The sequence below is a fragment of the Calidris pugnax genome, unplaced genomic scaffold (assembly GCF_001431845.1).
Source record: "Calidris pugnax isolate Ruff unplaced genomic scaffold, ASM143184v1 scaffold9, whole genome shotgun sequence".
NCBI classification, from domain to species: Eukaryota; Metazoa; Chordata; class Aves; order Charadriiformes; family Scolopacidae; genus Calidris; species Calidris pugnax.
Genome location: NW_015090778.1, coordinates 2,881,384 through 2,904,641, shown reverse-complemented (window position 1 = coordinate 2,904,641; position 23,258 = coordinate 2,881,384). Strand labels below are relative to the sequence as shown.

At 36.3% G+C, this 23,258-nt stretch overlaps 1 protein-coding gene across 6 annotated transcripts in view; it reads left to right on the top strand.

The window, feature by feature from the left end:
- The window catches only part of STXBP4 (syntaxin binding protein 4), a 75,189-nt gene that overhangs the window by 1,177 nt on the left and 50,754 nt on the right, over nucleotides 1-23,258 (top strand). Inside the window, exons 2-16 of one of the 6 annotated variants that reach the window (XM_014952126.1) lie at nucleotides 714-838; nucleotides 1,916-2,038; nucleotides 5,933-6,001; nucleotides 8,998-9,071; nucleotides 9,257-9,352; nucleotides 10,316-10,385; nucleotides 11,182-11,256; nucleotides 13,307-13,392; nucleotides 14,068-14,197; nucleotides 14,749-14,881; nucleotides 16,987-17,093; nucleotides 17,498-17,666; nucleotides 18,692-18,770; nucleotides 21,578-21,660; nucleotides 22,154-22,250. In XM_014952126.1, coding sequence (XP_014807612.1) covers nucleotides 2,001-2,038; nucleotides 5,933-6,001; nucleotides 8,998-9,071; nucleotides 9,257-9,352; nucleotides 10,316-10,385; nucleotides 11,182-11,256; nucleotides 13,307-13,392; nucleotides 14,068-14,197; nucleotides 14,749-14,881; nucleotides 16,987-17,093; nucleotides 17,498-17,666; nucleotides 18,692-18,770; nucleotides 21,578-21,660; nucleotides 22,154-22,250 — 1,306 coding nt within the window. In that variant the 5' untranslated portion in view covers nucleotides 714-838; nucleotides 1,916-2,000. Of the gene's footprint in view, nucleotides 1-53; nucleotides 175-441; nucleotides 839-1,915; nucleotides 2,039-5,932; nucleotides 6,002-8,997; nucleotides 9,072-9,256; nucleotides 9,353-10,315; nucleotides 10,386-11,181; nucleotides 11,257-13,306; nucleotides 13,393-14,067; nucleotides 14,198-14,748; nucleotides 14,882-16,986; nucleotides 17,094-17,497; nucleotides 17,667-18,691; nucleotides 18,771-21,577; nucleotides 21,661-22,153; nucleotides 22,251-23,258 lie in introns of those variants that run through there. The other 5 variants (XM_014952144.1, XM_014952118.1, XM_014952134.1 and 2 more) reach the window with 5 other exon arrangements.

Below are 23,258 nucleotides of genomic sequence, written 5' to 3'. Positions count from 1 at the left end.
GGAGGCGGTGGGGTTGGGGAGCGGGGCGGGCCGCGCCGCGCCGCTGAGGGGAGGGGAGCGCTGCCGCTGAGGGGTCGCCCAGCCCTCAGAGCGGCGCTGAGGCGCGGGGGGTGCCCGCCAGGCCCCGCCGGTTGTCTCTCTCTCCCTCCCTCGGGCGGCAGTGTGCGTATCGAGGTAACTGTCGCAGCCCCGGGCTCTCCCGGGCACCTCTCCGGGGCGGGCCGGCGCTGGGCGGCCGCCGAAAAGTCCGCCAGGAGTGGGTTAAGCGCGGCGGGAGGCGGCGATTATCCCCGCTAAGTACCTCAGCGGCGCTAATGCCGGGGAGGAGCGGGACGGGGGTGGGCGCCAGCACCTTCCTGGCTGGTGCCTTTGGGGCCGTGAGGGCGCCGGGAAAGCGGCCTTTGTGCCCGCGTCCCTCGTCTCCTGGCGGTGTGGCCGGACACCGGTGCGAGGGTGTTCAACGGAGAGGAGGAGACTCTATCCCTTTGTCTGCCCGCAGCGCTCCCTCTCCTGCCCGCTGTGGATACCGATCACTGCTTTTTCTGGTGGTGCTTTGTTTCACGTTTAGTTTCCTCTTTTTGTGCACTGCTTTGGTTTTGTTTAGGCAGAAATACTGGCGTGCTGCGGGGTGACCGAGCATCCCCTGCGTAAAGAGCGGTAACTTGAGGACAGGCAGGGTCAGGCGAACCCACAGGTGCCATCTTTCTCCTCAGGACCGGCCCCACGCGCCGTGACAAACTTTGCTGAAGCGGGGCTTGGGTGTATTCCTTCAGAGCGCTGCTGTGCTCTCCTGCTGGCTCCAGGAACGGGAATCACACCGGGACTCGGGCAGCTCCCGGTACGTTGAGTAAGAGAACGATAAAGCCCAGAGTGAAGCAATATTGTGATATTTTCCATGTGTTTAGATGGCCTTATTTTTGATCCTTTAGCAAGAGACCTGAAAACGTTCACCACAGGAAAATCTGTGGTATTCTAAAGTAAATTTAACTTTTTTTTTTTTTTTTTTGGTGCAGAAATACAGAAATACACCTGTAAGAATAGGTCAGTGTGATTTAGTGGAAGCTGCCCCCGCACCTGGGGACCCTATTTCATTTTAGCCCAGGTGTGTGGTGTCACTGGTACCACTAGCACCTGTGGCCACCTTTGCCTGTGCGTTGTTCAGAGAGTTCCTTCCCCTTGTACCATGTCTTAGGAGTAACATCTTCTCTGGGTTCGCGGCCGTGTGAGGGTTTAGTTGTGTGGCTTGTGAGGTCAGGAGGGTTTGCTGCTGATACAAACAGACAGTTCTGCTTTTGTGGTAATTTTTTAAATGGTTATAGCTCACTACATTTAGGACTGTATTCGTTGTTGACCTGCTATATGCGCTAATAAAAAATACAGTGTGAATGACTGGGTTTTTTTGCTGTATTAGTGGTACATTACCACATTTTGTCTGTATTTTGGCCAGTGTATTACATACTTCAGGTAAGATTTCCGTAGGCACTGAACACTAAACAGTAAGTTAAAAAACGTGAGAAAACAAGACACTCAAAACACCTTATCATGTTCAAAGCAACATTTCCTCCCCGAGTAACCTTTGCAGAAACAAAAATGAGATTGTTTTTGTCTTTAGCAGTTATATTACTTTATCCTGGAATAGTAACCTCACTTCATTTTTTAGAAGATTTTAGTCACAGGGGGTCCTACCTCATAAATCATGAGGAAATTAGGATGTCAGATGTTTTGGTACAATATACAGCAAAGTCTGAGTGTTAACTGCTTACTGTTTTCAGCAATGAATTGTATTTGTTTTATCATGAAAAGTCTCTTTTCCCACTTGATTTCAGCCAGTCAGTAATAAGTAAAAATTGTTATCAGTGACTGAAAATAAACGTAGCCCTGTAAATTTCAAAAAGGGCTTTCTCCTTTTTTACAGCAATTACTATCTTGGTTACGAACCAGTGCTTCATGTGTCAAAATTCTTCATTTTGAACTTTTGTTATAATAGTGCACCTAAGAAGATGTCCAGTACAGACCTTCTAACAAAACCAGATAAAAAGTAAGTACTTTTTTCCCCCAACACAGGAATACAAGAATTGCTGGATTGTAGTATGAAAATTCTTGCAGTTTCATTAGTAGGAGCTTTTTTTGATGAAATCTTAATGAAAAATAACTTTGATATTGAAACAGTCTGAAGCAGCTTCTTACCAAAGCTAATACCAGCACCAGTGAATTTACACGTAAAGGGAAGAAATAGCTCTTAATCTTGTCATTAAGTTAATCAGCACTTGGTTTTGACTGGTTCTGTAGAGATAAAACCCCACGTAGGAATTCCTTAGTGCTTCTGCAGCTGTAAAAATGTAAGGTATATAGCAAATTATTTCCTTGTACATATTGGCTAACTATGGTACATAAGACACTGTACAGGATTTATGTATTATGATGCATTACTTCTTCAGACAGGTATGTCTGTATGCCTTTAATGTTTTCTATGTAGTGCTTTGGAACCATATTATTTTCTACCAGTGCCATGCAATATATAATAATTATATTCCTGTAAACTGTAATGTTACCCACTTAAAAGTTGGATCAAGTTCTAAATGGCAAACTTGGATTCAGTTGTGATTGAAAATTGTAACTCCAGACCCTTTCCAAACTGCTGAGTAACCAGGCCAGTGCTGCCATCAAAACCATAATTAAAAACAGGCACAGACAGCTCTTGCTGGACTATCATGTTTGCTGTGCTTTTGCAATAGAATCCACCAAATAGTATTCAAAAGTATTGTCAAACAATTTAGCATAGATTTTGAATTATGCCACTTCATAAATAACTTGATTTTTGTTTTAAAATCCATAAAACATTAAAAAAATTAACTTGATTCTGAAGAAGCAAACACTCTGCTTGTCCAATGGATATGCAGAGTGTGTAATACAAAGATACATCTTTGAAACAGCTATGGTTTGCTAGATTTGTGTGGAAGGTATTATATGAGTAGTTACTAGATGACTGTATTCCAAAGGCAATTTTTCACATAAGAGATGAACATGAAAGGTGCATATAACTGCATTTCAGCTACATCATGATGGAAGACTATAATTTTCTGTACTTACTAGTTTTTTCTTTCTCTTTTTTTTTTTTTTCTGGGAGACAGTATCAATGCACAATGCTTCAAGAATGTACTTGTTATGTGTTAATTGAGGTTTACCTAAACTTTAAATAATACCTTTCTTCTCTACACAGGGGGTTAGCCTCAAACCATTCATGCTTCTCCAAAATTACAACGTTGCTCAAGCTTTTTTTTTTCATGCTTAACAATTGTCATATAATGACATGTGTTTTCTTTTAATCTTTATGACCTAATCAGCAAAATGTATTTTGAATAATTAGTGGTTTTGGATAGAAGAGAATTCAGTGTTTGTTCATGCTACATGATGCAGCTTTCTCTTGGCTGTAGTCTTTAATATCATAATGAATTTTTACATTTTAGGGTTAGTGAACCTGAAAGTCTACAGTTGCATAACCGACTCGTACAGGATTTTTGTGAAAGACCTTTCTTTGTTTGTAGCAAAAAGATCTTGTGAATCTTGCTTCTAAAGATTCTGCAAATCTTTTTGTCATCTGCTAAATTATCTTGTAATCTATCTCAGTTGGTAAAGTATTACAAAACTTCCTTTGGGAGAGGTCATAATTAATAACGTTGCCAGAATAGAATAGTTTACTAGCCATTTGAAAAAGAACCTTAGTTTGTTTGCTGCGTGAAATAACAGATGATGTCTCCTGAAAATTTAGCCTTACTGATATTAGGTTTGATGGGCTTTTACCTTGGTACAGTATTCCTAAATCTTTCTGGAAGTAAAAAGTACTTTGTGCTCCCCTGAGTATGTTCTCAAGAGGCAGAGAACTTGCAAAAGAAGCAGTAATACCATTTTTCTGTATGAGTCCTTTAGAAACATTAGAAGCAGAGTAGCAGCAAGATTTCAAGGTAAAGAGGAATGGAAGCCATGGGAATGAGTTCAGGAAGCTGAACAATGCATGGTTTGAAGAAGGGATGAAGGAGCCCTTGTCTGAACAAGTGAATTATTACTGATAATAGCTCTTAATAAAAGAGGTGGGAGCAATAAGAAACTTGGTACTACTTTGTGTCTGCTCAAATTGTTGGGAAGTTTTTCTTGCTTGGCTTAATAAAAAAAATTATTTCATTTTTCAATAATGGAAATGCATAGCCTTGAGTCATACTTTTAATTGGGGGTGCGTGGGGTGTGTGTGTTTCTGCTGCAGAAAACATGACACTGGAAACAAGCCATATTGCTCTCAGTGATGTGTTTTGACAAATGTTCCTGATACTGATGCCACAAATTGAATTCCACCGGTGTTAAAAACAGTGACAATTTTGTTGAAGAAAAGCTGTTTGTATTTTATCTTCTGTAAACTTGCTTGAAGCAAATCGAAGCGAAACGATGTTTGAAATATAAATGGCTTTTATTTCATGGGGCTGTAATGCCAGTAACACCAGCAGAGTTAAACTGAGAAAAGACTATGAAGGACCACATTTTCATCCCTGAACGGATGTGACCAATCCAAGTGATACCAGTGGAGCTCTTCCCATTTTAGGAATTGGGAAGGTTGCTTTATGTTCCCACTTCCATCGCTGATCAGCTCCTTAAAGTCTGCCCCTCCTGTGCCCGTGGATCACAGGCTCTAAGGGCTGACCCCTGTAGATGTGAACATTATACAGCACCTTGCCCGTAAGCGAAAAGATCCTCTCCCCCGAACAATTACGTGCTAATGAAACTACAGTCACTACAACTTTAAAAAAAAAAAAGGTGCATGAGATAAGCATATGCATTCCTCACCCAGCCGAGCTGTCCTCCTGCGCAGCTCCAGACGCTGACAGATGCTGTCTCATCACAGGGTTACTCCCTGCTTTAGAGAGGATTCACCTTTCTACTTAAACAAAGCCATCAGGGAACACAGAATATTTAGTTTTCATTTTAAACTATAATCTTTTTAAGATCTTTTAGAAAGGAGGGGAAGTAATAAAAATGCATCTTCTGATGCAAGTCTGGAAGAAAACAGTAGTTAACCAAACTGGTGTCAGAAGCTCCAAACTTCTGAAAATGTGCAGATCTCTGCAAGACCAAGCCTCGTATCAGAAGAGAGCCTTTCCTCTGGGAACAGTGGTATATGTTTTACTTTTTCAACTACGTTATTTGCAGTGTAATGATATAAATTCACCATTTTTATTTACTTTCACAAAATACCTGATAAATCCGCTTCCATTTCTAGAGAAAATATGTAACCCAAATTCTGTGCTAACTTTTTGACTGTTGTATACTGGAAGACTAAAAACCAAGTTAATGCATGACACAAGTCAGTACCATGATTGAGGATGCAAAGTAATAGCATAATGGCATTTGTTTCATTAATGCTTTCAGTCTGTCTGCTTTGTTGGCTTTCCCTTTTGTGTGTGGATGTACATAATCCAGTCTGCTGCAGAGATTGCTTTAGAAAGGTCATGAGTTATTGCTTTTGACCTTGTTTCGAGGGAGCATGTAAATAAATTACTGGAAGAACATGCAAAAATAAGTTTATTCTATTTTAATTTTTTCATTTGCCTTTGGCTGCTAGATAAAGATTGCGTAGTCGCAGTTGTAGGATATGCAAGTAAATTTTCTCTCCTTTGCATTTATCAGTCTTTAAAATTGCTATAAATTGCCATTTCAAACAGTGGAAAAGTAAACATTACCTCGGTAGGTGAATTAGTCCATGTGACGCAGAGGGTTTCAGAGAAGATTAAGTAGGCAGAGACACTCGTCTGGAGCTCTGTCTGTTCAGGTTTTTTTTTTTAGTTAGTAGCAGAAATTGTCCTGTCTGTAACCTTTACCCGTCAGAATTGGAAACCTCTGGTGTATTTTGGTTGCTTTGTCATTTGTCTTTGCTGCTCTGCTGAAGAATGTCCCTGCTCTCACCAGGAGATGAAGACGAACCAGAGCGTTTCGATGGCCTTTCTCTCTTATACTGGTATGCTTAAACACTGGGTTCTGAAGGCGTTTTCTAGTCGGTAATTGGGAAAAGTACAGTAAAGATAATTTAAAAGCTGTAGACGTTTTCAGCTTCTTTTCGTAAGCAGCCAGAGTTTATAATTTAGATTTTTGTTTGTTAAGTAATATCTGTTTTGTGAGGGAAGGGTATTATTCTTCCATTGATAAATCCGGATAGACATTTTGTTTGTAGACATAAATGACTAATAATTTATCAGGAATATCTTTATCAGAAGAATATCCAGAGCCGTATGTTCTGATAAGCCTCAAGAAGATATAAAGCTGTTGAACTTACGTGTGTATGCCAGTAAAAAGTAATAGAAAAAAGTATTAAAGATTTCATTTTAATTGCCTTTACTAGAACACCTACACAGAATTACACACAGTCTATTCACCTTTCAGGACTTCAGCTGAAGTGCTGAGTTTAATATTTTTTTTAGTGTAACATAGTGTGATTTTGTAGTCTTTCTGGTTTATTTTGTCTCTTGCCTTGCATCTTTTCTTCTCTGTGTGCTAAAAAGCTTGCTTACAAGTATTTTTACATGACTTCTGTAAGAATGAGCAGCAACATCTGATTATTCAATTTGCATCTTTTTCTACAACAAATATTGGTGGTTTCTGTTACTACTGCCAATCGGTTTAAAAGCCTATTTCCTTGTTTATACTGTTGAACATATTTCTAATGTTTTTTGGGAAGTATTCTAATATTTCATAAATATTAAATAACGATGACATGAAATAGATGTTGGACAGGTGCTAAATCCAAGTCTTTTTGTAGTGAAATTGTTAAAGCCCTGTATTTTATTAAAACTATGACAAGTAGCTTGACTTGAAGATCCATCTCTAAGTTAAATGGGAGAAAAACTAACATGAAAAGTCAGCAAGATGTGCTATTCTGAACAAATTCAGGGCATTTGAAGATCCTTGTCTTTTTATGTGATAATTTTAAACCTCATGTATTGGAGGGACTTCGTGTTTAGAGCTTGAACACAATGCCTTGTAAAGGTGTCTCTTCAAGGTGTCAGCCCTTTCTAATGGTAGGTGGCAACAGCATGATAACTTCAGTGTTTCAGAGATACCCAATTCCTCTCCACTGTGAATTATTAGTTTGTCTTTTCTCTTTATCCTCTTTGTCAGAATACATTTTATGTTAGTTACTCTTTTGAAAGTATTGCTACTTACTTCTAGAAGTGTAGATCCTTTTCTATTGAGTGTTCTGGGACTAGATTTCATAATACTTCATGATCATTTTATATGTTAGTATATAAATAGATTCTACCATTTCTGGTGAACTCTGAACTTTAGACTTAAAATCTGAGATTTGATCTTTTAAGACTTCAAGAAAGTAAATTCCTGTGCGAGGTTGAAACAACATTTGCTCTTGCTTTTATATTTAAAAAAAACCAACTGCTATGTGAAAACTGCTGAGAGCATGGCAGAGCAAGAAACAGAACTGTAGCAGCAAAAGGCAAGCAAGAACAAAAGTAGAGTAATGGCTTGTTTTAAAGATCAGCGTTCCTTCTCTAAGTTTTCAAAGATGGATACAAAAGCAGGACAGACCTGTAAAGAACATGACTAGTATGTTGTCTTTCAGGTTCAAAACATTATAAATTCATGGGATAATTGAAATGACAGTACCAGGCAGTAATGCAGAATACTCTGCTGTCATAATATAGAAGCAATTTATCAAAAAAGTTTTGTTAGAGAAATAGCAGACTTAAGGATTTATTCTTCCTTTCAGACTGTGACTAAGTAAAAGCAGTTGGGTTCACTCTTAGCCTTACAAAGTGTGCCTTGTGCTCTGTCACGTAACAGCAAGGTCATGTGCAGTCATCTCAGTGACCAAATACTCTAACTCGGTTTCATCATTTCTTCTTATCCTCTGAAACAGGTACTGTGAGGAATACTAAAGTGAAAATTGTACAATGGTTGAAGCGTAAGGTTCCGGTTTGTTTCTAAAGATGAACTACCTGGTCTGTTCGTATGGACAGCCTTTCTAAAGCAAAGGCTAATTTTGCAAATACTTGGGAATTTGTGGTTGTGGAATAAATTGTTGCTTTTCCGAGCAAGTGCTTATCCCTTGATTTAAAACTCATCCAGTTTTCTTATACAAAACCAAAAGAACTAGAGATGTTCTTTAGAAGCTGGATCTCCTACCTGGTGCTAGAATTCAGGAACATTTGGACCTTCTGGATTTCTCTCTTCCCTCTGGCACAACACCTTTTAATGACATGTATGCCAGATTTTGCAGAAATACCCAGTTTCAAGCATGGAGTTCATGCTGTGTCCCGGATTTGGTTGCATGGTAGGATTTGGGTCACTGTGTCCTCCACTTTGATCTTCTTTTCCCCCCTGCTAATGAATTCTAGTTGTTCCATTTCACTTTAACATCATGCTCTAGAAAATGCAACTCACTGTCAAATATAGAACCATATGTAGGTCATAGAAGAAGAACCCAAGTGGTGCTTCTTTTTTTTTTCTAGAAGAGATCCAATGAGTCTTCTCCAAAAATGGTACAGGGAGAGGATGAAGGAGCTATGATACAACTTAGATTTTTTAATAATAATTTGTCAAAATTTAAAAATGGTAAATTATCCTTGGATTTATGGGAATTCTTAACACTTTGCATTTCAGAGGAGTATTCTGGCCATGTTTCCAATGGAACTACAAATTTAGGTTTCAAAACTCTAATTTACTTTGTATTCTTTAGGATTATCAACTGTCTCCAAAAAACTCACCTGTCTTTAGACAATTTCAAGTGCCATCCTGGTTATCTTGTCTTAGGCTGGGATTTTTCACTGGGGGGAAGGGATGGCACAGAGGTTATCAAACAATATAAAGTTGTCAGTTGTAGAAAACTGGGTTTGGTTTGTATTAGAGTTACAAAACATGGTCACTGTAACTTCTTCTATATTAACATAGCTCTACATATATTTCTAAAATTAGGGATTTAATGACTTTTATTTTATTCCTTAGGACTATTATGGGCCCTCATGGAATCAATCGAGCTGTTCATCGCCTTTCTTTTTCTGATTGTCAAAATGGATTAGGTAATTAGATTGCACATTCTGTTGATTTGGAGTAAACCAAATCTAAAAGCACCTGGTGAGCTTTTCCAGTTCACACGTGTCATCAGTAGAAGTGTAATTTATCTGACTTCTGTGGATTTGACTGGAAATACATTTAGCACAATAGGTGGAATAACCAATTTCTTGCTTGTTTGTTTGTTCTGCAGGAGTCAAAATTATTGGAGGTTATCGGGCACAAACAGCAGAAGATTATGGGATTTTCATAAAGAGAATTCTACCTGGAGGGGTTGCTGCTGTAGATAGTACGTAATTTAAAATTTTTTCTTACAAACATGCTGCATAGAAAAAGCTGTCAAAGAAGTCTTCTCTGCTTTACTTGGTAGATAAGTATATTTAAAATAGCATGGTTTAGTCAGGATCCATGATGCTGTGGCTTACCTTAAGATAGAGAAATGAAGCTTGGCCCCTTCATGGGAAAAGTTTTTAATGCTCCCAGTTCTTCAAAAGGTGTTCACATCTAGATAAGGCTGGTGTGACAGCAAGTGGCAATCTTTCAGCACTGCTACCCAAGTGTTCAGATTCCTAAGGGATGAGTGTTGTTTCATTTACAGAACCAGTATCTTTAATGACTTCTGATAATTTTTTTAGATTTATTTTTTTATTAAGTGGTGATTTAGAGGGTCAGTGTGGAAAGAACAAATTATACTAGGTAGAATGCAATAATAAGGTTACAGAATATACTTCTGTCCTAGGTTTGTATATGGGATTTTTTGAGATTCCATCTGGTCTTGTGCAGAATGATAATTTAAAATTAAAATCTACTTTAGAAGTGATAGTTCCTAAACTTGATATTTGCAAAAGGTTAAAAGTAGAATTGTTCTAAAAAATCTTTTCGATGTCTTTGTTAATATATAAAATATTAATGTATTTATATGTCATAACTTCCATGTATGTTAAGAGCAAAATTAAGCTGGAAGTTAATTCCACAACTGTGAAATGTAAATGCCAGTCCCACGAATACTTGTGCTATGTGTAAATAATACAAGTAGCTAAATAATGGTTAATAAGACTAATTGATAGCTGTTAGTCTTACGACAATAGCCTAGCTTACTTAGAATCAGAACCTAATCTGTGAAAAGTCATAATGTTGTTTATTGCATTAGGTCACATAAAATTGAAAGAAAAAGCCCTTTTTTTTTGACTGTGATATAAAATGTTCACCACTTTCCTGTTGATTCATACATTACGGTTCATTTTATTACCAGGCCGTTTGCTCACTGGTGACCTAATTTTGGATGTCAATGGAGAAAACTTAATTGGGGTAACCAATGAAAGGTATGTTTGTACTGATTACTAAATGCTTGTTAGAGTTTGGAATATTTTATGGGGATTTTTTGCACATTATCGACAACTGATTAAAAGAGCACAACGCCACTCTGGTCCTTGGAGTTCAGCTGGCAATTAATTTATCCCAAAAATGTAATTCAGCAAAACCATCGTGGAAAAATGACAGGACTTTATATGCTTTTTTAATGACAGAATAAGTTAGTTTATTAATCATGTAGATTATAGTATGTATGTGAAAATAGCAATAAACATATTAAACTGTTAAAATATTTTTGTATCTATCTGTTGATTCAATACTGGTGAAGGTGAATGAGGCAGCCAACAGGTGTCATTGCAATGGGACAACGAAGAAGAAATTATTTAGAACCATCTGTAGAATATGTTGGATGGTTTCTGTACCTGGATCACCAGAAATCAATGCAGCTTAGTTTTGGAGGTGTAGATTTAAAATGCAAAGAAAAATTGCAGTATATTTTGCTGAGGGAAATCCTGAGCAGTGAAGCATTTCTGAGCGGCAGTTTGTAGGCTGTTAGTCAAAGAAAAGGGAAGGGAAAGAGAGGACAATCCCAGTTTATTCCTGTCACTGGACAGACTCACCACAGTCTGCCTTTTTCTCCAGTGCTTAATTTGGGTTGTGCTGCTGGCAAACTTTTTCTCTGTATCTGGCCATCAGAATTTTTAAGTACATTAAGAACTTGTTCATTTTCCTGCTCTTTTAGCATTACTCACCGTGTACTTCTTGACACCACCCTGGTATATTTATTTGGCTGTTTTTCCCTTCTAGGGCTGTTGACATCTTGCGAACAGCATCAGCATCTAATCACATGTCTCTGCTCGTTGCCAGAGATGAAGAAGCAAAGTAAGAGAAAAATAAGACATAGTTTTAACCTCACAAGTAATGAAAAGCCAACACTCTAGCTAAGGTTCGCTGAGCAGGGTTGCATCTATTTTTCTTTCAGATTAGTTTTAATCACAAAATTGCACCACATGTTACATTTTTCTGTGTAGTATTTTATCCCAAATTCATTCTGAGACTGTTTGCCTAAATTGAAGTAGCAAGCTCAGGCCAATTTCAGCTTAATGAAGAGGACTGAAATGTTATGTTACCAGCTAATATGACTAAAACCTCTTTGCTGTGATAATTTCCTTAATGCTTCTCACATTTTAAACTAATAAAAAATGAGGATTATGTTAGATCAACAGTACCACAGAACTGTATGATTTAAACTGGTCTTGCCTTCTGAAAAAAAGGCAGATTTAGTTACTGTTTCCCCTCAGAAGTTTGCTTTTCAATCTTTAATGAGCTTTGAATTAGTTTGGATAAGTAGGTTAAACTGTTCGCTGCAGCAGGTAGTCCAAAAACATCCGTTATAAGGACTTTTATGGTAAATATTTCATTAACCTTGCTGTTTAAAGTTAAGCATATAAACCAGTATTGGCAGAGAATCATCGGAAATCCTGGGATCCAGGTCTGTATCCCCTTTTGACTTAAATCTCTGGAGGAAATGGCTTTTATGTAACTATATTTGATAATCATTGCAAGGGTATCTGCTGTTACTTGCCTTTCCTGGGATGTTCCACTTACAAATTAATCTCTCTGTAAAGGAATTTTCTCTAAATTCTTTAGCCTTTTTTCCGATTTAAGCTTCCTTCTTCTGCTCCTTTTTTTTTTTTTTTTATTTGACAGACATTTAAATCCCCCTGTAGCCTCTGATCTCTCCTTTTTTCTGACTGCCTAGCTATATGTGAGGTCCACTCTTAATCTGCTTTTATCTAAAGCATACTGACCTAGTTCCTCTAACCTCCTTGAATAATTAAAGTCCATCAGTCCTTTTACTGCTCTGCTGATATCCCCAAAGGCCTGTGCAGAATTTGGCACCACACAGAGTCCCTCACTCAGACACCTGTGATTTCTTGTGACTGTACATTCATGTGCTACAAGATTATTTGGTTTGCACTCAGCTGTGTTTATGTGTGTTCCCTGGGTCTGGCATTAGTTCAATAAATTTTGACATTTTTTAAAAAATAATGCATCCAGCAGTTTTCAGCAGCCCTCTGCAGTCACTAGCGTTACCTGGCAATTGCGTTCCCCGCAATCAGTTAATTTATGTTCTCTCTAATTCTGCAATATTAATTTGCTGATGTTTCTGGCTTACATCATACTAGATTATTTGTATTTTTTTAATCTGTTATCACTGGGGTAATCATAGCTCAGATTATAAACATTTTTTTAAATTAGGCTGCATTCAGTATTAGATTAATCAAGAGTTTTTGTTTTCTCTTTAATGTATGTAATACAGGATCTACATCTTTGCTGCTTTTTTGCCAGCTTGTCACAATATGATTGGTTTCTACAAAGAACTATGCTTTTATTTTTCATTTTTAGCAGTGCGGGTGAGCAAGAATTGCCCTTGATTTCACCAGTTGGGGCTTTTAAAAAAAAAATATTATAATGAAAAAGATAAGCAAAGCTCAAGCATGTACAGTATTTAATATATAATGATATTTACCTCACATGATGTAAAAACCTCACATAGGCTGCAAATTTCTGAGAAAGCTAAATAGAAGTTAAGAATTTGCATCTGTTTTAATCATTCTTGAATAATTGATAAATATTTCTTCTGTCCTCTTCTTTGAGGTGCCACAGCTTTGTTTGCCACTCTCTTCTGGGGTTTTGTTTAGTGTAGTTGAACTAAAAGTATTATTTAGTTCAACTACAATAACAATAGGAGTATGCTATAAGTATATTGACTGATTCCTTTTGATGTAAGTAACTTGTTCTGGACCTAAGTAATACTGTCTTATCTGTAATTTACTTGAGTTACAATTTTCACCTGTAGAAATAGATGACAAAGGTGCATTTAAACTACTGCCGAATCCTGATGGAGAGGATCTTTTTATTGCCACAGGAAAGAATTTCATGACCTGATGGATAAGTACGGCTCTCACAGTGACACCAGCTCTGCAAGAAGTTCCCCGACACAACTGTTAGCTGGTGAGAGATTGCTTTCTAGCCTGGTATAATCCTGGAGGACAATAGTCATTCTTCAGTGGAGTAGAAGGTTGCACTTAAACCTTTTCTGATTTTGGGGGAGGGTATGTTGGAGGAAGTGACTGAAAGTCAGGCACAACACAGTTTACTTAGACTTTAACATTTAGTTTGTAGTCTAAGCATGAAACTTGACAGGTTTGTGTATCAGTTTCCCCAATTCTTAAAATAAATGTACTACCTCCTACTCTCAACGATTTTAATTCATGTATAATGTGAAAAGAGTTTGGTATTTGTAGATTAAATTTACCATAATAATGCAAAGTACTAATAAAAATTTGAGCTAGAATACCATAAATTCTAATCCTTATGGAATTATTGCCTAATTAGGATGCCTTTACATAGCATGACTGATTATTCAGATGAAATTTTTTTTGCACCCAGTTTGAAAAAAAAAATCATCACTTGCTATGTTTTAAAGAATTGCTCCTGGAACCCTGGGTGGCTTACAAATCTTAGCTGTGTAGACTTAAGCCTTCTTTTGGTTATTCGATTGCTTATAGTTTGTCTGTTTTCTAATATGAAAATAGTCCCACTGAACTCTCCTCACATGAATTGAAACTTTATGCTTTTTCCCCTATGTATGTTTTATTTCTTTTTTTCATTGTCTCTTTTCTTAAGCAAAATCTATAGACAGCGGTTCTTCTGCCTCATCCTCAAGGTCGCAGAGTCCTCAGCTGCATCCAAAGGACAATCTCACGACCACTGGCAGAAATAATTGTGTCCCACCACCATCCCCAAAGCTTGCAAAGTAATTTCCAAAACTGACTGTAACTCTTGTGTGAGCTGTAGACAACAGCGCATTTGGTTGCTCAGGAAAATTTTGGGTTGAGCACTAAAGGTGCAAGTTTTTCTTTTCTTTTAAATCCTGTAAATTATTATATTATGGATATTGCAAACTTTCACTTTTAATAAGGTATTTTTGTCACTTATTGTTTACATGGTAGAAGTAGATTAATCAAGTGTCTTAATTTGTACTTAGTGTCTCCTAATGAATTAATATCTTGGGTTTATGTGTACCTAGGTACTCTCATAAGCCTTGGATAGATCTAGTAGAGAGCAGTTCTCATTCTTGTAAAATAATATATTGGTTCTTTCTGTAACTGCCAGAGGTAACAACTGAAGTAGCTGTGTTTGTAGTAAGTAGGCAGTGTAATGTTTGAATGTTGAGATTAAATGTCCACTATTTCTGTTTGTTGCTGTAATTAGTATTTGTGAAATCGGTAAGATAAAGGATACTTTAGTCTTTATTAGAGTATTTAGTTCTGTGAAGTAATTTTCTTTTTTCCTTTCTCTTTTTAGGGATAGTGCATTTCAGATTATCTCTGTTTGCAAAGGAACAAGCCTAGGTTTGAATATTGTAGGAGGAATTAATAGAAATGAAGGGCCTTTGGTGTATATTCAAGAAGTTATCCCTGGTGGTGACTGTCATAAGGTAAAGACCTTTTTTCCCCTCCATCCTCCTTCAGTCCATCTCTATTTTTGCCCTTCGTTTACCACCTACTTCAGTTCTTTATATATACAGTCATATTTTAAGTACAAATTTTGATTGTGTTTCTGTGTGTTTTCTCTTTATAGAGAATTATAGCATGGTTACACGGTAATGAAAATTATTCATGAGTTTATTTGAGGTAAATAAGGATCTTATTCTCCAGTTTACATATGACAAAGAAAGAAAGAAATCAACTTCTCTAAGAGGTTGCATGGTGCAAGATAAATCAGCACGGGTGCAAGAGAGCTATAGATTGCATCTCTTTCTTTTTTTTCTTGGCCATTCAAAAAAATAATTTTTCCTTTGGACTTAGTTTAGATGGATCCTTGCAGTTGGAAAGCATTGTGTAGGCAAATTAGAATAAAAAATATTCTGACAGTGTAGGCTAATAAAATGTATGAATCAGTACTGATTACTGTTTTCATTTATGGCAAATGCAATATATAAATCAGGAAGGTTTGACAGTCTAAAAAAAAAAAAAAAACCACAACAAAACATAACTGTCTTATTCAAATACACAGACTGTTTCTCCAATTGTCTCCATTTGCATCCTGAGTTGTTACGGTTATTTTGATGTGTATATAGCCAGGTTTTGCCTCTTGCAAGGCAAGAGGGTTGAGTTAATTTCAAGAGCAGTGAGTTTTGCCCCAAAATAGTCTATAACTATTTGTGACCGAATTTTTTTAGATTAAGGTTAATCCCAAAATGAAAGGAAAAAATGCAGTGTTTCTCCAGCACTTCTTTGAGCAGATAAATGGTAATCATTCTTCTTTTGTTTTCTCCTATTTTTCTTGTGGCTTCTAAAACATTTTTCTCATTGTAAACATATAATTTAAAGCCTTTTATACATAATCAACAGACAGATTGAGCCGTTAATTTGTAGTAGGTTCTAGTATTAGCAATTTTAGAGGTAATTTCCCAATCTTGGTTGTCCTGTTGGAGAAACCGAAGGAGCAGGCATATTTTAAATCTCCGCCGCACGAGGGCAGCATTGAAATGGATATCTTGTCATGTGCTGGATGCAAGCAAAATAAGAGATCTAGGACTTTTTTTCCTTAATCAAAACTGAAACACGAAGAGACAAAAAAATGTAGCGAAGTGCTATCATGGGTTTGAAATAACACAGCTAAAATTATGGTATATGGATATTAAATATGTAAAATTATACTGGATACTGGTCTTCAAAAGGTATTTTACTTATTTCCTATGTATCTTCTTCTGTACAGTTTCTTTCACATGGACAGATTGATTCTGTGATTAATTACATGTCACATGTAATTTAATGTTTATTACATTAGACAAATGTCATAATTGACTCTGTAACCGTAGGTGAATTATATGAATTTTCAGTTAAATTATTGAGACCTCTTGTGAAATGTGAGCAAAAAAAGCTTTATCTTAGTATGGAATCTATCCCAGCATGTGTAAAGTCTTGTCTTACAGTCTCCGAGACAGAAATGTGATATGTTGCTGTGTTGGTAGAAAGTTTGCACTGAATAATTCAGTAGAAGCACAAAGTTGACGATATTACTTCTATCGTGGTTTTGACTGGTGAATTCCTAATAGACTAATTTGGTTTTCTCATTAAGATTAATATGACTAGTAGGTGCCTGAAGAGTCCCCTGTATAGAACATTGGTTTTGAAATACAAATTAATCCATCTCACAGCTGAATTAATTAGTAAATAAGCTTCCCATAGTCAGATGGGTTGGTACTCCTTGCTAGAAAATTACTATCTGTGGTTTATTTGTCTGGGGTTTTTTAACAGAAATATGCATCTGGGTCCAAATTTCTTCTTTACACAATATCTGAGATCCATTCGGTCTGATGAAGCTTTTGAAATGACTGTTGGTCATGGTAATTAAATGATCATTTGATCCATTGTTTATTTCTGGAAGATTGTCAGGCAACGTGTATAGCCATTCTTGGTATTTCTTGTCTTAGCAGATCCAAAGGAATGTGTTGAAGTGCAGTGATTGAACAGTTCTTTCTATAGTGCTAGCAACTAATATAAAATGTGTGGGTTTGATTTTTATTTCTTATGTTAGGATGGACGATTGAAGCCTGGAGATCAACTTGTATCCATAAACAAAGAGTCCATGATTGGTGTCTCCTATGAAGAGGCAAAAAGTATAATCAGCAGAACAAAGACAAGGTATCTGTTACTGTCAAACCACTGAACCTCCAAAATGGTTTATTATATGATATTTATGATCAGATTAATGTGAAATGTCTTGTCATGGGTACTTAGAGGAAATGCAAGGCATATTAATTTCTTTGAAACATTCAATTGCATTATTTTCATTAACAAAATAGTGAAATGCACCTTTTAGACATGTAAAATTCTGGTACTTCCATTCCTTTCAAAACGAAAAAACAAAACCCAAACCCATAGTATTTACCTTTTTTAATGATGGGGAAAAGAGCAACCTTTTAGAAAAATAAATAAATAAAATGACACACAGTGCTTGGGAACATGTAATTTTTGCAAGAATAAGGCATAATCTTATTAACAGTATGGCATACGATATTTTGTAACTTTTTAAATTTTAATTTTAGGTTTGAAGGTTTTTGGGAGATAGCTTTTATTAGACAAAAAAATATTCCCAGTTATTCAGAGCATCTGCAACGTCCTTCCAGCCTGTTAACGTCTGCTGTAGCGTATGGAGAGCAAGAGGCTGCTCTTCCTTCTCCTAATGGGAACGTTTCAACAGTCACTCCAAATGCTGTGAGTACACTTATTGCTCCTCTCACTGCAAAGTGAGCAACAGTTGCACTACCAGGTTATTTTAATTCGATTTCTATTCTAGTAAGAAAATGACTGGCTCTTTTTCCTGCACAGTATTAATTCTTTGGAATACCAAGACTTTTCCAGGAGACTTGTTGTGTAATGGTAGATGAGTGACACTGATGAGATGAATAAGAGTATTAGTTGACTTGTGGTAAGAAAACAAATCAAATAAAATAAGCATTACCCATGTTCTTAAATAGAAAGTTCTCCATACTGTTTCTCTAGGGAGTAAAGTTATAGAATTAGATAAACATAGCTCTATATTTCAGAGAGAAGGTACTCTCTGATTAATCATACATATGTGAGTACAGTACAATCTCACAAATTACACTCTACGATGAGATTTTTGCTTAGAAATCAGAGTCCTAGAAGAATGTGAGGTTTTTCCCCCACTCTTTCAGCTAAGCAGAAATTGTTGTTTTAATTCATACAGTCCACCATTAGTATAAAGAACTAATGTTGACCACAAGAAAGTAAATTTTAAAACTACTGTTACTTCAATTTATAAAAAACATTTTCAATTTATCACATTTTCTAAACTAAATAAAGTATTGTCTTTGAACAAGGAAGAATGAAATGTTCCATCTCAAACACAAAGTCGAAGCAGGTGATTCTCAATTGTTCTTACATTTGTACTTAGAATTCTGGCCCATTTTTCTTTCCTATTGGAGATACCAACATTGACACAGGTTGTCTAGAGAGACTGTACTATCCCAATCTGTGACGGTGTTCAAAACCCAACTAGGGTTTTGATAAGGCCCTGAGGTAGGTTTTTGGAATGGCATTCCTTACCACCACCACCCACACCTTCCATTTTCTCACAGAGTTGTTTAGATCTATCCAGCTCTATTTCTCTCTCTGGTCTTTCTTCCTCACTCTCTTTTATATTAATGTGTATTTCTAGTTTGGCTTGTGATCTTCTTTAGAAATGGTATTTCATCACTTTTGATTTTCTTTCATAGATGGAAACGGGAGTCAAGATGGGAGACCAGTCTCCAATTACTTCTCTAGACAGCAGTCCTACTGATGTGTCTGCCGCTGGTAAGTGCAGATTTAATTCCCTGCCACCCTTTTTTTCTTCAGTAACTGTCACACAGAAAATAGTACATAGTGAGACTCAGTAGTCTTTAAAAAAAAGAATACTGCACATTTTTGTAGTACTAAATAAAGAACTGAGATCAATGGATTCTTTGGTAGCTTCTGTCAAATATAACTTCCATTGTCTTTAACAAACAGCTGAAACCAAACAAAAATGAGTGATCACAACATTTGCTGTACAGCAGTAATGATAATAGACTCAGTAGAAACCAGATAATGAAGACTCACATATAGATCAAGATTAGGTTGCCATAGAAACTGTGCTTTCTTGATTTGATGAAATTCTGTGGATGTATACTGCTTGCACTTTTTTTAAAAAAAAAAAAAATACAAAACGGCAGCGTATTTGAAGGATAGAAGTAACATGCAGATCTCTAACAGTTTTTCAATTAATAAAAAATAGAATGTATATATATATTTAAGAGTCATGACATTAAAACAAAAACAATAGTCACTTTGATCGTATCTCTAAATATATATTTTGAATAAAACACTAAAGCAAAATAGAGGTTGTAGAATTTGATCAGAATCAAATCTGAACTCAACAATTGTAATTCCTTTGGGAAACAAATGTGTGTTGTGTTTACAAACAGTGAAAATGCAGTAGTTTGACATAATAAGGAGAATCTCAACTGACAGAGTAAAATAACTGATTCTGTTCTGTATTTCTATACGAAGACCTGAACAATGCTATTTTTCCTCAGGCAGTAGTAACTAAGTATAACCTGTGCTTCTCAATTTGATCTCTAATATACTGAGAAGAGGAAGGACAAACATACAGGATGCAATTGATTCTAGATATTGCTCCGCTGATGTTATTTAAATTGCACCTGCATTTATTATGGCCCATATCAGATATCCTAATTTTAAATGCGACACTCTCCACACTGCAAAACTGACCCATTGGCTTCCTTCCTTGAAGGGTGAGCTGACTGAACATGAACTTCTGAAACTGGAAAGGTTGAGTACACCTAGAGTGTAATGATCATGTTGTTTTCATATCGATCATGAAAAACACCAGAACTAAATCAGTTGAACAAGACAAAAGGATATTTTTAAATATCTTCAGAATATAAGACTCTTGGTTAATATAATGCAATACAGAGGAGCATCACTGTTACTTAAAGAGACCAAGAAGGCCACAGTTTCTTAACATGAATAACATAGCTAGTAAAGTAGAAAGCAGAAATACTTGCAGCTCCGGTTTGTACTGTTTCTTGCCATTTTCCATTTCAGTCTTATTTAATAGCACATCCTTAGTCAGAGCTGCCACTTCTCAAACGCTGCCCTTTTACTAGGATAACCTTTCAAGATAACCTTGAAAAATTAAAGTAGCTCTTAGATTACTTTTTTAAATGCTGTAAGAAAAATCACTGTAATTTTGAAAAATTTTTGCACAAACTCATACACTGGGCTTTTTCATTCTGAGTTGAAAGGAAGTGTGCCAATTCAGCTGAGGTTCTAGCCCACTGTCTTCTGAATTTAATATAGCATGTGAGAGGTGTTAGTGTCAGAGATTTTCAAGATGTTTTGGTTTATGCTTTTGGCATATAAAGAGAATGTAAATTACTTTGAGCTTGGAAACAGATATGCTGTGAAACTGGAAAAAAAATATATCTATGCAATTCCTTCTGTTCCTTTAGAGAGAATCTCAAACTGCAAGATCCTTTAGTTTCCAAATGCTGGTTTTGATTTCAGCACCTCTCTAGTCCATTGATGAAATAATGAATTAAGATCTAAATTACATTTATAAATAATAAACGCAAACAAGTATTCCATTTTCTCCTGCAAAAAACAAGCCAATGAATTTTTTCTATTTGCACACATCTAAAATCCGAAGAAGCTGATAGTTAACTGTTCCTTTTGCCTGCTGTGTGTGATCAAAGGCTCCCAAAGGTTGCTGCTTCTTGTGTTGTATCCACAGGTGTGTCTGAAACATGACAAAGCTGTGACTGCATTTCTCAAGTTCCATTAAAACTAAGCACGTGTACCAAAAGAAAAAGGCAATTATTCTGAATTCTTGCATACGGATCGCTTCATCCTGCAAACTTCTTTCCTCAGTTTTTTGTGTTTATATGTTGGAAATAAAATAGATGCACCATAAGCTATTATTGCAACCAGCTAAAACTATGCACACATATTTCTAAGTGAAAGGACTGGAGAGGAGGGGATGATGGATGATGGCTGAATGGATGGTAGTTTTTGGAAAAATTCTTTTCCAGGAAAAAATCCTGAGGAGCCTGCGGGAATTCAGGCTAAGCTACCTCCACACAGCCCTTAGCTGTCAACAGGTCATTCCCTCCCTTTCCACAGTGTTTTCCCAATTACTAAATATGCTTTTGGGAACTGTTGATTATGCTGAGGGTGTGTCTTGAAGGTCTTTCTTGGAATTCACAAGTTCGTTTCCCCTTCTGTTTCCAGAGTAAATGTGTATCTCTGAGAGAAGAGAAAATACCACAAGTATAAGCCATATGCTTGATGGATCACTTAAAAGTTATTCCTGGTTTCTTTCTGCTAATTTGATACTTGTCACTTTTTGGCATGAAAAAAAAATAGTTTAAGTGATTGATACCCCTAGATTTTGTTTATTACAATTATGTCCTTTTTTTTTTAAAAAAAAAAGCAATCTAAATATTAACAGTTATTTGTGACAAGTGGGTATTGAGCTGGCATCCCTTTGATGAGAACAAATTTTTCAAAGCAATAGTTACAGCTGTATCATTATTTAATTTTAATTTTTTACTTCTTAGTTATTGCCCCCAGCCAGAATGATGATTATGAGCTGCAAGGAAGAAACTCTACTGTTCGTCTCAAAGCAGAAAGGCTGGAAAGGGTAAATACTTACAATCTTTTGAGTTTTCCTTTCTCCCCCTTCATGACACCTGTAAAACATCTGGAGAATACTTCTAGATTGACAAAATTTAAGGTATAAATCATACGCTAAATTTTCTATTTGGATAGTTCTTTCAGGTTGTAGGCCAATATTTCATTTTATACATTGGGCAAATTACTGTTTTTGTTAATCTAATTACTGATTAACTCCTCTGGGAATCTGAACATCCCTCAGGATTTTTAAGGCAGTTATTAAGGACAAAGGGGTTTGCTTATTACACTCATCTATATTTCAAGGTTAAATAATATCTGAACATCTCTCAATTAGAAGGAAAAGTCACAGAGTGTCTCTGGAATAAAAGTGTTGTCAGTGAGAGTGTACTATGATACAAAGGCTCTTTGAAGTATGGCTCTTCAATTACTCCCCTATGTCCCTGCAGTCATTATCCCTAGTCCTTTTTTTTTTTTGTCCAAAATAAGTTTTCTCCTTCCAGGCATTGAATTATCTTGGGATTCAGCCCACAGATGAACAGCAGCAAGCCCTAAGGCAACAACTTCAGAAAGATTCTAAAGGAACCGTGTCTTTTGGAGGTAATAATTTGTTAATTACCATGGAAAATAATTATATGTAGGAATATAGAAATAATAGATAATAACCATTAATGTATTTTCTGTCAGTATTGGGTTGCTACTGCAAATAAAATGATACTTTGAGGCAAGAACCTTATCTACTGTATAAAAAATAAGCTTAGAATTTTTAACTAAGTAATTGGAAAGCAAATCACAAATTTATCCAGTCAGGAGCAGCCTTGCAAATGTTTTGATTTTGTGCTCACAAATTCCTAAATTTTTGCCGTGGCAATAGGGTACTGTAATTGTTCCTTATGTTACTTGGGAGACTATTGCTGCTTTAAAGAGATTTCTTGAAACAACTAAACTGACAGATTATTTAACTTGCTTAGTTTGTGAGGAGCAAGAACATTTCAACTAATGCATATAGAAAGGGATTTACATGGAGGCCATCAGGATTCTTCTTGTAGCTAAACTTAATTCTGATGGGGATGAGTTGCTTCTGTTGGTTATGACAATTTTGGTAGGTGACACTAACAATTTAAGAATATTTGTCATAAACTGTGAGACATATGATAGTCCTGATGTTAAAACTGAGGGAAATTTCACTTTTCCTAAAGTTTATGAAAAAAGCATCAAACACTAGAACATGAAAAATAATTTCTTGTACTTAACCAGCTAAAAAGACACTGCATTTTTCAAGTACTTATCTCTTCAAGTATCTATCGAGAAAGATGCTGGATCTTCCATCAGGTTTTAGGTGGTGTAAACAAACTGACCTTTATATTTCCATTTTTCTCTCATAGTGTAGCAGAATTCTTTTTTGTGCATTCAAAATAAACGGGTAGTCCAAGCCATGTTGATTGAGATTGCTGTAGTGTTTGTATTTAAAACTTTCAACTCGGTCAACATCAGTTTTTGCCACATCTTTATCAGGGGTTTAAAGGACCTGCAAAGGAAACTACGAACTGAGAGCCTACCACAGATTTTTCTCTTTTTCCTGCAGAGATGCTGTGTCACCTCTAGTAA